This window comes from Balaenoptera borealis (genome assembly GCF_965194805.1).
Source record: "Balaenoptera borealis genome assembly, chromosome: 7".
Taxonomy (NCBI): Eukaryota; Metazoa; Chordata; class Mammalia; order Artiodactyla; family Balaenopteridae; genus Balaenoptera; species Balaenoptera borealis.
The window spans coordinates 21,555,758-21,572,254 of NC_138864.1; the positions used below are offsets into that span (position 1 = coordinate 21,555,758).

Consider the following 16,497-nt stretch of genomic DNA (forward strand, 5'->3'; position numbering starts at 1 on the left):
GAGGAGCTCTGGTCTCCTGCTGCTGAGTCTCAGTGTAATAGAATCCTGCCTCTGGTGAGTTTTTGCCTCTGCCTCAAGTGACCCTCTCACACAAGGCAACAGTAAGAGATCCTAGAAGGACAGAGTGCTGGGTCTCCCCTGAGCTTATGAAATGGTTTGTATAAACTACTTGAACCTGTTAATAGTAGTAGTATTGACATATATACACTACCAAATGTAAAATAGACAGCTAGTGGGAAGCAGCTGCATAGCACAGGGAGATCAGTTCGGTGCTTTGTGTCCACCTAGAGGGGTGGGATAGGGAGGGTGGGAGGGAGACGCAAGAGGGAGGGGATATGGGGATATATGTATGCGTATAGCTGATTCACTTTGTTATACAGCAGAAACTAACACAACATTGTAAAGCAGTTATACTCCAATAAAGATTTTTAAAAATGCTTAATAAATTTCTGTATGTATGACCAAATTTTGTAGAAGATTTGCTTCCTTTCCAAACTGGGAGCTAAGTTGTAGGGTAAATAGTTTACCCTTATATACCTCAGTCTTCTTTTTACAGCTGTTATCAACTAGTAAGGCCTAAGAGCTGTGCATCCTGACCCAATTGACTCAGGCCAGTTGATAATAATGGAGACGTGATTTCCTTTTAGCTCAGGGCCTCTCACATGACTCACCCCTTGTTTCATTCAGGTCTGTCTGTTTAAATGTCAGCCCTTTCCAGCAGCTTTCCTTGATGAATCTAACCCAATCAGCCAGTGGAAACACACACACTCTCTCACACATGCTATCTGTCACTACAAATCCTGCCTCATTCTTCTCATTGGCACTTATCAAACCTGAATTATAAGATATTTAGCGACGTGTTTATTTGTTTTTGTTTTTCTCCTCCTCCAGTATGTAAGCACCATAACTTGCTCACTGCTGAAAACCTAGAGCTTGGAACCACATGGGCATATGTTAGAAGTTAATCTTTAAGTGTTGATTAAACACATTAATGGACCTTTGCAAAAAATCTACAGTTGTCAGGTGGCAGCTATGGGGCACTGGGGCTTTAAGGCACAAAAGGGATAGTTTAAAACAAGTGACTGGCTGTCAACTTTGGGTCGTGTAACTCTGCCTTGCCACCCTCTCCCCTTGCCATTCTCACCCTCTTGAACACCTGGATTCCCAGTCTTTTACATAAGCTCACCTAGGTTCAACTTCTGGTTCCTAAGAAATAGTTCATCTGACCAGTCCAACTGTATGAGAAGTTCAGCAAATGAAGTTTCTATGCCAGGTGATATGTTTTGACTCTTCATGGGTCAGCTCGTGTGCCTCAACAGAAATACTGAGATACAGTGACCTGTTGCTGATTAAACTGGCAGGGCCCGGGGGTGGAGGTGGTTGCTAAACAGAGTGTGCTAAGTAAATTGATAATGCAAACAAAACTTGGGAGGACACTTTCAGTCCACATGGAAGGACACGCTGTTTTCAAATATTGCTTAAGTAGATAAGAAGCAACTATTTGTCTAGCCAAAAACTGATATGTCAAATACAAATCATTCATTAAAGCAATTCTCCTAAGTTTCTTTACCAGGCAGCAGGCAGCAGTTTGCTAATCAGGTTGTAGCATATATTTGCAAAAAAAAAAAAAGAAGAAGAAGAAGAAGGAAAGACAGGTATCTCTAACTAGATCACTCCTCCCAGAATTGGTTTGAATAAAGTTTTAATCTCCAGCACCAACAAAAATAACACGTGTGACTCAATTAGTAGTGGTGGTGGTGATGGTAGTGATGGTGGTAGTGGTGATGGTAGTGATGGTGGTGGTGGTGGTGATGGCGGTGATGGTGGTGGAGGTGGTGGTGATGGTGGTGGAGGTGGTGGTGATGGCGGTGATGGAGGTGCTGGTGGTGGTGATGGTGGTGATGGAGGTGGTGATGGCGGTGATGGAGGTGGTGGTGGTGATGGTGGTGGTGATGGAGGTGGTGGTGGTGGTGGTGGTGATGGTGGTGATGGTGGTGGTCGTGGTAGTAGCAGTAATAGCTAACACCACTGAGCCCTTCCTGTGGACCACAGACTCTAAGAGATGAACTCCCACTGCATATGGCTTTAGTCTTCTCATCCACAAGTTCAGGTTTCATAGAGTGTGTTGGGACTGGCAGCTGTGAGGGTTGACCTTCAGGTCCTCATCTTTGCTGAGTTTAGATTTGGAGAAATGTTGCCATCTAGTGCCCCACGGGAGTCTTAACTCCTTAAGCCGATAAACCAGTCTCCCTCTGCCTAGTTCCCCCCACCCTCCCAGATAAAATGTCAGGTACACCACACCCTAGTACTGGTGAGCATCGCTCCCTTACCTACGGTAGGAACCATGGAAATGTCTCCAGAATTTTTAAAAATCCCTTTTCCCTTTACAAAATGTACAGAGTAAGAGCTAGGCAGAGGCAAAGGAACAGCAACAGAATTAAAATTAATATTGAGTTAGTATTTACCATGTATAGCATATTAAACTCAGTGAGGAGTGGGGCAAAGAAATTAGGAGAGTTCTAGATAGAATAGTGAAATACGTGAAGAGAGTCATTGGTCTGGCCTTCCCTTGCACTTTGAGTCCCCTTGCTTCTGAATCTCTCAGACCCTTCCAGGTGCACCAAGTTATAAACCTTCCCACCCTCACCCACCTAAAGCCACTAGTCTGCTTTCTCAAGGATGTCCTCTTTCTTTCTGCAGTAACAGTAGCTAAATCTATAAGCTACTTCTGCTCTTGTTTCTTGACCTTCCCCTGTCAGGTAGAAGAGGTATGTATATATATATATAACATCTTTATTGGAGTATAATTGCTTTATAATGGTGTGTTAGTTTCTGCTGTATAACAAAGTGAATCAGCTATATGTATACATATATCCCCATATCTCCTCCCTCTTGCGTCTCCCTCCCATCCTCCCTATCCCACCCCTCTAGGTGGTCACAAAGCACGGAGCTGATCTCCCTGTGCTATGCGGCTGCTTCCCACTAGCTATCTATTTTACATTTGGTAGTGTATATATGCCCATGCCACTCTCTCACTTCGTCCCAGCTTACCCTTCCCCCTCCCCGTGTCCTCAAGTCCATGCTCTACGTCTGCATCTTTATTCCTGTCTTGCCCCTAGGTTCTTCAGAACTTTCTTTTTAGATTCCATATATATGTGTTAGCATACGGTATTTGTTTTTCTCTTTCTAACTTACTTCACTCTGTTTGACAGACTCTAGGTCCATCCACCTCACTACAAATAACTCAATTTTGTTTCTTTTTATGGCTGAGTAATATTCTATTGTATATATGTGCCACATCTTCTTTATCCATTCATCTGTGAATGGACACTTAGGTTGCTTCTGTGTCCTGGCTATTGCAAATAGAACTGCAATGAACATTGTGGTACATGACTCTTTTTGAATTATGGTTTTCTCAGGGTATATGCCAGTAGTCGGATCGCTGGGTCGTATGGTAGTTCTATTTTTAGTTTTTCAAGGAACCTCCATACTGTTCTCCATAGTGGCTGTATCAATTTACATTCCCACCAACAGTGCAAGAGTGTTCCCTTTTCACCACACCCTCTCCAGCATTTATTGTTTGTAGATTTTTTGATGATGGCCATTCTGACCAGTGTGAGGTGATACCTCAAGGTAGTTTTGATTTGCATTTCTCTAATGATTAGTGATGTTGAGCATCCTTTCATGTGTTTGTTGGCAATCTGTATATCTTCTTTGGAGAAATGTCTATTTAGGTCTTCTGCCCATTTTTGGATTGGGTTGTTTGTTTTTTTGATATTGAGCTGCATGAGCTGCTTGTAAGTTTTGGAGATTAATCCTTTGTCAGTTGCTTCATTTGCAAATATTTTCTCCCATTCTGAGGGTTGTCTTTTTTTAAAAAATAAATTTATTTATTTTATTTATTTATTTTTGGCTGCATTGGGTCTTCGTTGCTGCGTGTGGGCTTTCTCTTGCGGCAAGAGGGGGCTGTTCTTGGTTGTGGTGTGCAGGCTTCTCATTGCAGTGGCTTCTCTTTGTTGCAGAGTACGGGCTCTAGGCGCACAGGCTTCAGTAGTTGTGGCACGCAGGCTCAGTAGTTGTGGCTCATGGGCTCTAGAGCACAGGCTTAGTAGTTGTGGCACAGGGGCTTAGTTGCTCCACGGCATGTGGGGTCTTCCCAGATCAGGGCTTGAACCCGTGTCCCCCGCACTGGCAGGCGGATTCTTAACCACTGCACCACCAGGGAAGTCCACTGAGGGTTGTCTTTTCGTCTTGTTTATGTTTTCCTTTGCTGTGTAAAAGCTTTTAATTTTCATTAGGTCTCATTTGTTTATTTTTGTTTTTATTTCCATTTCTCTAGGAGGTGGGTCAAAAAGGATCTTGCTGTGATTTATGTCAAAGAGTGTTCTGCCTATGTTTTCCTCTAAGAGTTTTATAGTGTCTGGCCTTACATTTAGGTCTTTAATCCATTTTGAGTTTATTTTTGTGTATGGTGTTAGGGAGTGTTCTCATTTCATTCTTTTCCATGTAGCTGTCCAGTTTTCCCAGCACCACTTATGGAAGAGGCTGTCTTTTCTCCATTGTATATTCTTGCGTCCTTTTTCAAAGATAAGGTGACCATATGTGCGTGGGTTTATCTCTGGGCTTTCTATTCTGTTCCATTGATCTATATTTCTGTTTTTGTGCCAGTAGCATACTGTCTTTTTTTTTTGAATTTTATTTTATTTATTTTTTATACAGCAGTTTCCTATTAGTTATTGATTTTATACATAATAGTGTATATATGTCAAACCCAATCTCCCAATTCATCATACCACCACCACCACCCCTGCCACTTTCCCCCCTTGGTGTCCACACGTTTGTTCTCTGCATCTGTATCTCAATTTCTGCCCTGCAGACCAGTTCATCTATACCATTTTTCTAGGTCCCAAATATATGCATTAATATACGATATTTGTTTTTCTCTTTCTGACTTACTTCACTCTGTATGACAGTCTCTAGATCCATCCATGTCTCTACAAATGACCCAATTTCATTCCTTTTTATGGCTGAGTAATATTCCATTGTATATATGTACCACATCTTCTTTATCCATTCATCTGTCAATGGGCATTTAGGTTGCTTCCATGTCCTGGCTATTGTAAATAGTGCTGCAATGAACACTGGGGTGCATGTGTCTTTTTGAATTATGGTTTTCTCTGGGTATATGCGGATTGCTGGGTCATATGGTAATTCTATTTTTAGTTTTTTAAGGAACCTCCATACTGTTCTCCATAGTGGCTGTATCAATTTACATTCCCACCAACAGTGCAAGAGGGTTCTGTTTTCTCCACACCCTCTCCAGCATTTGTTGTTTGTAGATTTTCTGATGATGGCCATTCTGACTGCTGTGAGGTGATACCTCATTTTAGTTTTGATTTGCATTTCTCTAATAATTAGTGATGTTGAGCAGCTTTTCATGTGCTTCTTGGCCATCTGTATGTCTTCTTTGGAGAAATGTCTATTTAGGTCTTCTGCCCATTTTTGGATTGGGTTGTTTGTTTTTTTAATATTGAGCTGCATGAGCTGTTTATATATTTTGCAGATTAATCCTTTGTCCATTGATTCGTTTGCAAATATTTTCTCCCATTCTGAGGGTTGTCTTTTCATCTTGTTTGTAGTTTCCTTTGCTGTGCAAAAACTTTTAAGTTTCATTAGGTCCGATTTGTTTATTTTTGTTTTTATTTCCATTACTCTAGGAGGTGGATCAAAAAAGATCTAGCTGTGATTTATGTCAAAGAGTGTTCTTCCTATGTTTTCCTCTAAGAGTTTTATAATGTCTGGTCTTACATTTAGGTCTCTAATCCATTTTGAGTTTATTTTTGTGTATGGTGTTAGGGAGTATTCTAATTTCATTCTTTTACGTGTAGCTGTCCAGTTCTCCCAGCACCACTTATTGAAGAGACTGTCTTTTCTCCATTGTATATCCTTGCCTCCTTTTTCATAGATTAGTTGACCATAGGTGTGTGGGTTTATCTCTGGGCTTTCTATCCTGTTCCATTGATCTATTATTTCTGTTTTTGTGCCAGTACCATATTGTCTTGATTACTGTAGCTTTGTAGTACAGTCTGAAGTCTGGGACCCTGATTCCTCCAGCTCCGTTTTTTTCCCTCAAGACCGCTTTGGCTATTCGGGGTCTCTTGTGTCTCCATACAAATTTTAAGATTTTGTTCTAGTTCTGTAAAAAATGCCATTGGTCATTTGATAGGGATTGCATTGAATCTGTAGATTGCTTTGGGTAGTAGAGTCATTTTCACAATGTTGATTCTTCCAATCCAAGAACATGGTATATCTCTCCATCTGTTAGTATCATCTTTAATTTCTTTCATCAGTGTCTTATAGTTTTCTGCATACAGGTCTTTTGTCTCCTTAGGTAGGTTTATTCCTCGGTATTTTATTTTTTTTGTTGCAATGGTAAATGGCAGTGTTTCCTTAATTTCTTAGAAGAGGTATATTTTTAATGGAGACCTTCAGTGACAACAGTAATTAGCTATACCATAGCTAATGGTCACACTGGTGGGGGGAGATGCTTTGAATAGAAGCGTCTATAGGGCCTCTCACGCCCCAGCTCTGCTGTGCAGCCACGATCTTGTGTTTCATGGTGTTATGTATCTTGACTTAGATTTACATCTTCATTTGTCTGTTTGCCAGCCTCCCCAACTAATCTGTGAGCTCCACTGGGGTGGGGGCCTGGTCTGTTTTGTTCACTGCTAAATGCCCAGAGCTTAGCACAGTGCCTGGCACACAGGAACACTCTGATGAATGCTGGGGAGAAAAACCTCTAGAGTGGTATTCGGTGAAGTGAGTGGAGACCGCAAAGCAGAGCCTACGACACTGGCACTGCCTAGTCAGAGGGGATGCAGTCTCATGATTCTCAGAGCCTGAACCCCTGGTTCACCTGAAGTCTTAAGCTGGAGCCCCTTCCTCCTTTTTGAAGAGAGCATCATTCACTGTCTCCTCGCCCCCTTCCACTGGGGCCCAGCCAAGCCTCCAAAAGGCCCCAGGCAGCACAGTTTGAAAACAACTGATTCAATCCCTTCATTTTACAGAGAAAGAAACCCATGGAAAGTGGAGAAATGTGGAAAGGTGACAAAGGTAAGAGACAGAAGACAAAAAAAGTGTATGTCAGAGAAAGAATCTGCTTTCTCATATTTTCCCCTGACAGCTCTTCACTGTAATTCAAGAACACCCATCAGAGCTGTTCTCCCTCATCTGGGAATTCACTGTGAGAAACATCCAGCCTGGCCTGGAAACAAAAGAGGCCTGGAGAGAGCGTCAGGGGCTTGGTGTCCAAGAGGAACCGAGCGGCTGGAGGAGGTGGCTTTGAGGATCCTGATGATTAAGAGGGTGTGTACGTTGTAAAGGGCCCATCTGGGAAATAGCAGCCACGTTGAGACGTTGAGGACAAAGGCTTTTTTGTCCTTTGCCACCCGTGAGGCAATGCTTTTCTGAGCAGCTCTAATTATAAATCCCTGTCCCGCTAAGATGGGTAAACTTGGCAGCATTTGAGGTCTGCCTTGTGTCTTGACTATTTCTCAGTTGGTTTAGGTTTGGCGAAACCCCAAGTGCATTTTGCCAAGCACTCTTTCCCTTAATTTCTAATCCCCTGAGTGGCTTAAGGGAAATTTCATCCATATGTTTCTGAGTCATTTACTGTGAACTCATCTTTTTGGTAAAAGAAATATGTTCCCAAGCCAGCACAGTCTAGAGAATAGCAAAATTTTCAGGCTGAAACAGGTCATGCTTTCTTTGGGAAGAATTTCCTGCGTTTTCTGAGTACAAGTAGGAGGGAAGGAGAACAACATTTCCTGTTCTCATGTTCCTTCCCCTGCCTGCATGTCCTTTCTTAAGGCTTAGTTGAAAACCTCCTCTATTTTCTAGGAAGCTGGTGAATGCCATATTTGCATTTGGATCTAAACAAACTCTATAGACTTGTCATTTTTGACACAAATTCTCCTTTTTAACCTACATTGGAAAAGAAACAAGCAATTATTGAACATATATACTACATGGCAGGTGCATCTTAGCGGCCTGGTGAGATAGACATTATTCTCACATATAAGGAGTCGGAGACTAAAAAATATTAAGTTAATTAGACAAGGCATGGACTTAATAAAAGGCAAAGTCAGAATTCAAATCTGGGGCTGTCAGTTTCCCAAATTCACGTTCCTTCCATCTGTCCATGCTCGTTCTCATGCACAGAGAGGAGGCCCAACACGTTCTAGTTGATAATCATCATGGAGCTAATGTTGAATTCTGGCCAGATGTTTCTGGTAAAGTCAACAGAGACTAGACTTGACATTATTGCAAAATAGTTATCTTCTTTTACCTATTACCTCAGTAGACTTCTTTTACCTATTACCTCAGGAGACTTTGGGACGTACTTACTGTGGGGAGATGTCATACATAGAAATTATGAGTCTTGATCATACTACTATATATAAAATAGATAATCAACAAGGATCTACTGTATAGCACAGGGAACTCTACTCAGTATTCCATAATAATCTATGTGGGAAAAGAATCTGAAAAAGAATGGGTATATGTATATGCATAACTGAATCACTTTGCCCTACACCTGAAACTAACACAACATTGCAAATCAACTATACTCTGATATAAAATAAAAATTAAATTATAAAAAAGAAATTGTCAGTCTTGGAAGTGAACTTTTGTATATTATTAATATCCAAGGTATAACTCTTAGTTTACAGAAATTACAGGTAATCAAGGAACATGTTAAACAATACCATGAGGATGCAATCAGCAAAATCCAGAATGTTGAAAATTCTATAAGACGATAGCCCAGTTTCTTCAATAAACAAATGGCTAGGGGGAAAAAAGAGGGCAAGGAAGCCTATAGATTAGAAAATGCAAGAGACATTTCAATGGAATGCAATGTGTGGATCTTATTAGGGTGCTGATTTGAGCAAACCAAGAATAAAAAGAAATCATGAGCTAATCAGGGAAATTTAAGCACTGCCTGAATATTTTATAATATTAACAAATTATCGGGTCTTTTTTTAGATGTGATGAGGGTATTGTGATTATGTTTTAAAAAAAAGAGAGATAGACCTTATCTCTTAGAGATACTCTTAAGTAAAACTTTATGTTGCCTTGAACTTGTTTTAAAGTAATCTGGGGTGGGGAGGATGTTGTGAATGGGGTGAGGGGACAGATGAAAGGAGATTGGCCACATTTGAACAAGGATTGAAGCTGGGTGATAAGTACACGGGGTTCATTATATTAGTCAGACAGATGTTTATATGTTTGAAAGTGTCCATAATTTTAAAATTGTTATGATTATAATGATCAAAGTTATTCTAATTAATTTAATATTTCCCCTTTTCTCCCACATTTGTATCTTAACCTTTACAACAACTCTATGAGGTCTGACGTGAACATGCTATGGATTTTTGTGGTGGTAGCAGTGGTTTAAAAGAAGAAAAGGAAGGAAGGAAGAAAGGAAGGGAGGGAGGGAGGAAGGAAGGAAGGAAGAGGGGAAGAAAGGATGGAGGGAGGAAGGAAGGGAGAGAGGAAGGAAGGGAGGAAGAGAGGGAGGGACTAAGGAGGAAAGAGAAGGAAATGGAAGGGAAGGGAAGGGAAGAAAAGCTGAGCCACTGGAGGAGAAGGGAAGTAATTTCTTGACAGAGAGTCAATTTTCTGCAGATTCAAGTCCCCAAATACCTGGAATTCATGTGTGTTCAATCTTGGCCTCTTGACTCTCTGATATCTGGATTGTAGAACTGAACTGTAGGCGTGGGCCTAGGTGCCAGGACCTAGGTAAAGTAGCACTTTACCTTGGCTTTTGTCCCTGACTCCATAGGGTTTCCTTTAATGTTGACATTTTAAAGTTGCTCTCAATAATCTGCACCATGAAGTATATTGGACAGCAAGCGGCAGACATACTTGTAACATTCTTCTTTAAAAAAAAAAACAACTCCCAGATATTTTGTTTCTTGGATGAAGTTACTGAGGCAACAATTACGAGTGATGTTAGGCTAATGGTAAAGTAAATGTATGCTCCTCTCCGGTATCACGTGAAAATGAGAGTAAGAACCTTACATTCAGTTGTATAACATCATGTGCTTTCTTCTGTAACTTTTTTAATGGACATTTTCTAATATACATAAAGAGAACGCATAGGATACGACCTGCTTCCATGATGTCCAGCTCCAACAGTTGTCAATAAACATATTATGTCATCTATGCCTTTCCTTCCCTCCCGCCCCGATGGATTATTTAAAAACAAATTCCAAGCATCCTTATTGTATCAGCTGTAGAAGTTCTCTGTGCATCTCCTCTTTTTATTTCAGATAAATGGGATTAATAGATGCGCCCCAGATGTGTCTGTAAAGCGAAGAGTACACCCAGAGATAACCAGTCTTGTGGGTCTGGAGGTAGGAGGAGACGGTAGGAGGCTGCGAGGAAGCACGGCAGTGGGTACTGCGTAAACAGTGAGACCCGCGCATTAGAGGCCCAGAGCCCTGCCTGAGGGCTGCAGTTTCAAGGAGGGGACTTCCGCATCCGATGCCCGGTAGCGGGGCAGGGCTGATTATGGAGCGGAGCAGGGAACACCTGGTCCTCTACGATCACCACCTGGGCAGCGTCAACGTGACTGCGTCAGAGCTGCCAGGGAGGGAGCCGCGCGGAGGGAGAGTCCAGGTTTGGGACACTGAAACTTGTTCATTTGGACTGTCAACACGTTTATTCCCACCCAATTTGATAGAACCCTTTCTAAACCATTTTACGCACTCCTCTGCCTCCTTAAGGAGAGAAGTGCAGGGAACTTTCAGCCGTTTCTTAATGACTTCAAGGCATACCATCAAGGACAGTTTTGTGTTGACCTCACGTATGGCCATGCCTCCAGAGACTGAGAATTATTTTACATGTGTGCTCCTAAACCAAAGGGCCACTAGATTTTTCTTTTAAAATATTTATTTGTTTTGGCTGCGCAGGGTCCTAGTTGCAGCGTGCGGGATCTTTAGTTGCTGCGTGCGGGATCTAGTTCGCTGAACAGGGATCGAACCCCGGCCCACTGCATTGGGAGCACGGAGTCCTAACCACTGGACCACCAGGGAAGTCCCTAGATTTTTCTTTTTATTTTTTTAGTTGAAGTATAGTTGATTTACAATATCGTGTTGGTTTCAGATGTACAGCAAAGTGATTCAGTTACATATATATGTATTTTTTCAGATTATACTCAATATCTTATAATAATCTATCTTTTTTATTTTAATAGGATAAGGTGAAGGTGGAAGGCATTGTCTCTGCTGTCCGGTCAGCTGTCACTTTTTACAGCCATCAACATACCTGATGGTAAGAACCACCTCTGTTCTGCTTCTAATGTGGTGCTTCTAACCAGGCTGTGAATATTGTTACACCTGTGTCTCAGGTAAGAGTAAATTGACTGTGCGTGAGAATCCAGGAGACTCACTTTGGGGTAAAGTGTATGGATTTTGTGACACCAATTTTGTGTCTTCAGAATCTCTCTGTGGCTTGCTGTTTAGTTATTAGCTAAGTCCTGGGTAGTTAAGGCTGCTGAGTAGGTGATACATTACTTCTGTATTGCTCACAGCTGTTTGACACAAGCTCAAGAAAGAACCTAAATCAGATCTCAGCATCTCCCAGAGATAAGAAAATGATAGCAAGGCATAGGAGATGAGCAGTAAGTAGCCTGAAACTATAGATACACCATGGTAAAAACATCCTCTTGGATATCCCTGGGTCTTGGTGGGAGAGAATTGAGAATGGAAATAGTAATATTCTAAAGTATGTTTTATTCAAAAAACAAAGCAGAAAGACACAGAACTTATCTTTAATAAGAATGCATTCAACTACATAAAAATCAGTAAGTCTAGGAGTGAAAAGATGCTCATCCAATGAAGTGGATAAAAGATGCTTTCCCAAAACATAACATAAACCTTTGCATACAGATAAGAGAGCAAGGCCAGAGGGCTCACCTCCCCAGACTTGTGCTACAAGTTTCAGTTGCCCACAGGAAGAGCAAGTGGTTACCTTTTCAGTTATCTTCCTGACAATTCCTTGCTCAGCAAGAAGACCCTGTGTTTTGGATTTATTTTGACCAACAGGGACGTGTAGTTGGCATGCTGAAAATGAGGACCGTCTTAGGTGAGAAGCTCCTGATGTTCTGGGGTTCTGAGTTATGGGAAATTGGGATGCAAGATGTTGGCAGACAAGGGTTCCGGGTGTTAGGAAAGAAGGTTCTCAAACTGCAGAGAAAAGATAGAAATTTTATGAACTGAGGCCCCGTAGCATTGACTCTCAACCCTTACTGTGCAGTAAATTCATCTGGGGAATTTTGTTCATTGAATTTTCCTGATTGAGGTATAATTTATATTAATCAAGTGTACAGATATAAATGTACCACATTGAAGACCCCACTTTGAAAACGAATTTGGACAAATGCATATGCTTTGTAACCCACACCACTATCAAGATGCAGGACAACTCTACCACCCCAGAATGACCCCTTGTGAGCTTCCCAGAACGGCCCCCTTTTCTAGAAGCACCCTATGTTCAGATCCCTGTCTCCATATCTTGTGCCTATTCTAGAACTTCGTATAAATGGAGTCATATAGTAGGTACTTTGTGTGTGTGTGGGGGGGGTTTCACTCAGCATTATGATTTTGAGGTACATCCATGTTGTCATGTGAATCAGTAGTTTTCTCCGTTCCTGTTACCGAATCGTATCTTATTGTATGGATATACCCCAATGCGTTCATCCATTCTGTAGTGGAGGGACATTTGGATTGTTTCCAGTTTGGGGCTATTATTAATGAAGCTGCTAAGTCTTTTCGTGTGCATGTATTTTCACTTCTCTTGGATGAAAACCTTGAAGCAGTGTTGTCATTGGGTAGGTGTCTGTTTCACTTTATGAGAACCTGCCAGACCAATTTCCAAAGTGGTCACATCATTTTGTTCTCCCAGCAGAAATGAATGAGAGTTCTAGTTGCTCTGCAGTTGTCAGTATTCTTTTAATTTTAACCATTAGTTGGTATCTCATTTTGGTTTTAATTTGCATTTCCCTGGTGACTAATGATATTGAACACTTTTTCATGTGCTTATTGGCTGTTTGTATTTTTTCTTTTGTGAAGTGCCTAGTCAGGCTTTTTGGCCAGCTTTTCAATTGGGCTGTTTGTGTTTTTAATTACTGAGTTATAGGAATTGCTAAAATATCCTGGCTACAAGTCCTTTGTCAGATACACATGTGGCAAATATTTTCTCCAGGTCTGACTTGTTTCTTCTTTTTATTAGTAGTATATTTTAATGGGCAGAAGTTTTTCATTTTAATGAAGTCCATTTTAACACTTTTTAAAATGATTATCTGGGTAACCTAAAAAAAAAATACCCATGTCTTGGCCCTACCCCAGAGATTTGGTTCAACTAGCCTGTGTTGGGACCAAGCATCAGTGCTTTCTAAAGATTCCTTCAGTCTTTCCACTGTGCAGCCAGGGTTGAGAACCCCAGAACTAAAGGGAAATATGACTTGAAATATAGAGGGCTCTAAAAAATGAAATTCTGAAAATATGATAAGGCATAATTCCAGTTAACATCAAGGAGTTACCTAAAATCCCCTGTGCATCAGCACAGGAAATGTTTACAATGAGGAGACAGAGTCAGCAGGTAAGGACAGGCTATGGTGCTGTTACAGCTCTGGCCTCAGGCCTGTGGGATGCTCAGAGAGGAAAAAAATGGGCCTTAGAAAATTGTGTCTGGGGCAAGAAGATGAACAAGAAAGGCAACATCCTAGAGTAGCTGTGAAAACAGATGATGGGAGTGCCCAGCTGGGGTTTTGTTTCTGCCCTTGCCATCTGGAAACAGAATCTCCAACACCAGTAAAATGGAACATAGGTGGTTAAGAGGGAACAGTAGCTGAAGGGATGAAGAGGCAGCGAGGGAGACCTGAGCAGCTCTAAATGAGTTCAGGTCTCCAGGCCGTGGGAATCACAGCCCTGGCAACAGGAGGACCTTGAGAGGTAACTGAGGAATCACTCTGTAATCTTTGAAAATCACGGAGCATGGGAACAGTGCCAGAAAACCCCAAATGAGAAAATGCTCCAAGTTTCAAAAATGGCGCTGTCAGAAACCATCAGGTCACAGCAGTGTCCAGCAGTTGTCCCGGGGATGTGCCCCTTGAAGACTGGGCAGCCCCAGGCAGTCCCCAGGAAGCTCAACCCCACCCTGCCCACACACACACACACACACACACACACACACACACACACACACACACAAAGTAGCTTTGACTTCAAATCCAGTTGACAAGACTCTCCTCTTGGGATAAATCCTATGAACACAGGCCCTGCCCAGCCCTGCTTCACTACATTTTTTAGCTTCTCTTATATGAGTAATAATCCTGTCATTAGTTATTTACATTAATTGAGCACCTACTATATGCTAGGCTAGTGTTTCTCAAGTTCTAAAACTCTTGAGTCCTCAAGAATACAGGTTCAGCCCAGACAGAGATCCAAAGACCTCTGTTTGGAAAGCCCTGGATTAGAAGTTAAGAGCTGGTAGATGGATAAATAAACTGTGGGAAATCTAGACAACTGAATATTGTTCAGCACTAAAACAAAATGAGCTATGAAGACACAAAAAGACTTGGAGGAACCTTAAGTGCATATTACTAAGTAAAAGAAGCCAATCTGAAAAGAGTATGTACTACATGATTCCAACTATATGACATTCTGGAAAAGACAAAACTGTACAGTAAAAGGATCAGTGGTTGCCAGGGATGCAGGGGGAGGAAAGGAAGGATGAATACACAGAGCACAGGGGATTTTTAGAGAGGCAAAACTCTTCTGTATGATACTATAATGGTAGATACATGTCACTGTACATTTGTCCAAACCCATAGCATGTACAGCACTGTGAGTGAACCCTAATGTGAACTATGGACTTTGGGTGATAATGGTGTGTCAGTGTGGGTTCATTGATTGTCACAAATGTACCCTCTCGTAGGGGGGATGTCGATGGTGAGGGAGGCTCTGCATGTGTGGGGCACGGGGCATATGGGAACTCTGTACTTCCACTCAGTTTTGCTCTGAACCTAAAACTGCTCTAAACAATAAAGTCTGTGTTTAAAAATTAAACAGTTAAGAACAGAAAATACAATTTTTGTAGAGAACATTTGGGCCCCTCAAAGTATACCCACGCACCCAGTTGAAGAAATAGTGTGTGAGATGCTTCATATGCATTCTTTCTAATTCTTAAAGTCACCTGCAGGATACATATTATTATTTTTCCAATTTTAGAGAGGATTTAACTGGGACAGTTTTAAGGAAACTGACCCAAGTCGCATTGCGAGTAACTGGCAGGACAGAATTAAACTCAGGTCTTCCATGAGGGTGAAAAATGCATGCCCTTGACAGTGTCTCCTCACTGCCTCCCACCTCGACCTCCACTTACCTGTTGTGCACTTACCTGGATTCAGCACCGTCTCAGGCCTTTCTCAGCCTGGCTTTGTATGCATGCTCCTCCCTTGACCTCCTCTTAGCCCAGCCCCCAGTCTTAATTCCCAGGCCTGCTGACCAAACACTTGCCAACCTCATTCTAAGCTGGCCAGCTCCTTATGCAGCACTATTCCTATCTCTAGGTTTGATTCTGCCCTTACCCCCACCTGTATACCCAGCCATGCCTTGCCCAGCCCAACCCAGCAGCAGGAATCAGAGCCTTGTCCTGGCTCAAGGCCCAATCATAGCAATTAGAGCCATGAAATGGAAGAACTCCGGGCCCCTTCCGCTGCATCTAGAGGAGACCACGTCTTCATCACTTCCAGGAAGTGATGCTGTCATATTGTCTAAGATCAATTAGAGACCAGTGTGGGATACCATCTATGAATTTGAGGTGCTTTGCTTTGTGAAGAGGCTTATAGTCCCATTTCTGGTGCCTTTTGGAATGAATGGGTATCATGTCAATACCCTGAGCGGTAGCTCTCAAGGAGCAGAAGAAGAGCAACAGTCATTGACTTCCTCACAAAGTAAGAAATGTGAGTAAAAATTCCGGCATTGTTAGAATGAACAACTCTTCATGAACTAGTGCATCCACAATGCCTGTATCATGACTGCTTCTCTTCCCTAAGACATGGGAGCAGATGGTCATACTTGTCTGGGAGCCAGGTTCAGTAATGCTGTTATTTGATCTGTCCGAAAATGGGTAGCAATATCTGTTACCAGCTTAAATACCTTCTGGAAGTTTGGATGGTACCTATCTATAACATGCTATTTAAACTTTTTAATGAGTTCATGTTAAGTCTAATTGCCATTCTAACTTTGTATGTGAAGTCAAGTTCATAATAAAGCTGATATTAAATGAAAAAAAGTGGACAAATGATTAGCTAGCCAGTACGAGTTAGAGTTGGTGGGCAGAACTCCAGAGACCCTTGTGGCAGCTGTTACATCTTTGCTCTGTGAAGGTGAAGCAGTGCCTTCTGGGAGTCTAGCCCGAGCTATGCCA

General features: G+C 41.8%; 1 protein-coding gene and 1 long non-coding RNA gene across 2 annotated transcripts in view; both read left to right on the forward strand.

The window, feature by feature from the left end:
* LOC309632403 overlaps positions 1-16,497 on the forward strand; it is an 84,655-nt gene that overhangs the window by 32,479 nt on the left and 35,679 nt on the right. Inside the window, exon 2 of the long non-coding RNA XR_014246891.1 lies at positions 11,261-11,337. This is a non-coding gene — a long non-coding RNA (uncharacterized lncRNA). The remainder of the gene's footprint in view (positions 1-11,260; positions 11,338-16,497) is intronic.
* Positions 332-16,497, forward strand: part of LOC309632389 (uncharacterized protein) — a 324,914-nt gene continuing 308,748 nt past the window's right edge. The window contains exon 1 of the mRNA XM_082399931.1: positions 332-2,862. Within this exon, the coding sequence (XP_082256057.1) occupies positions 1,761-2,066 (306 nt within the window). The 5' untranslated portion in view covers positions 332-1,760 and the 3' untranslated portion in view covers positions 2,067-2,862. The remainder of the gene's footprint in view (positions 2,863-16,497) is intronic.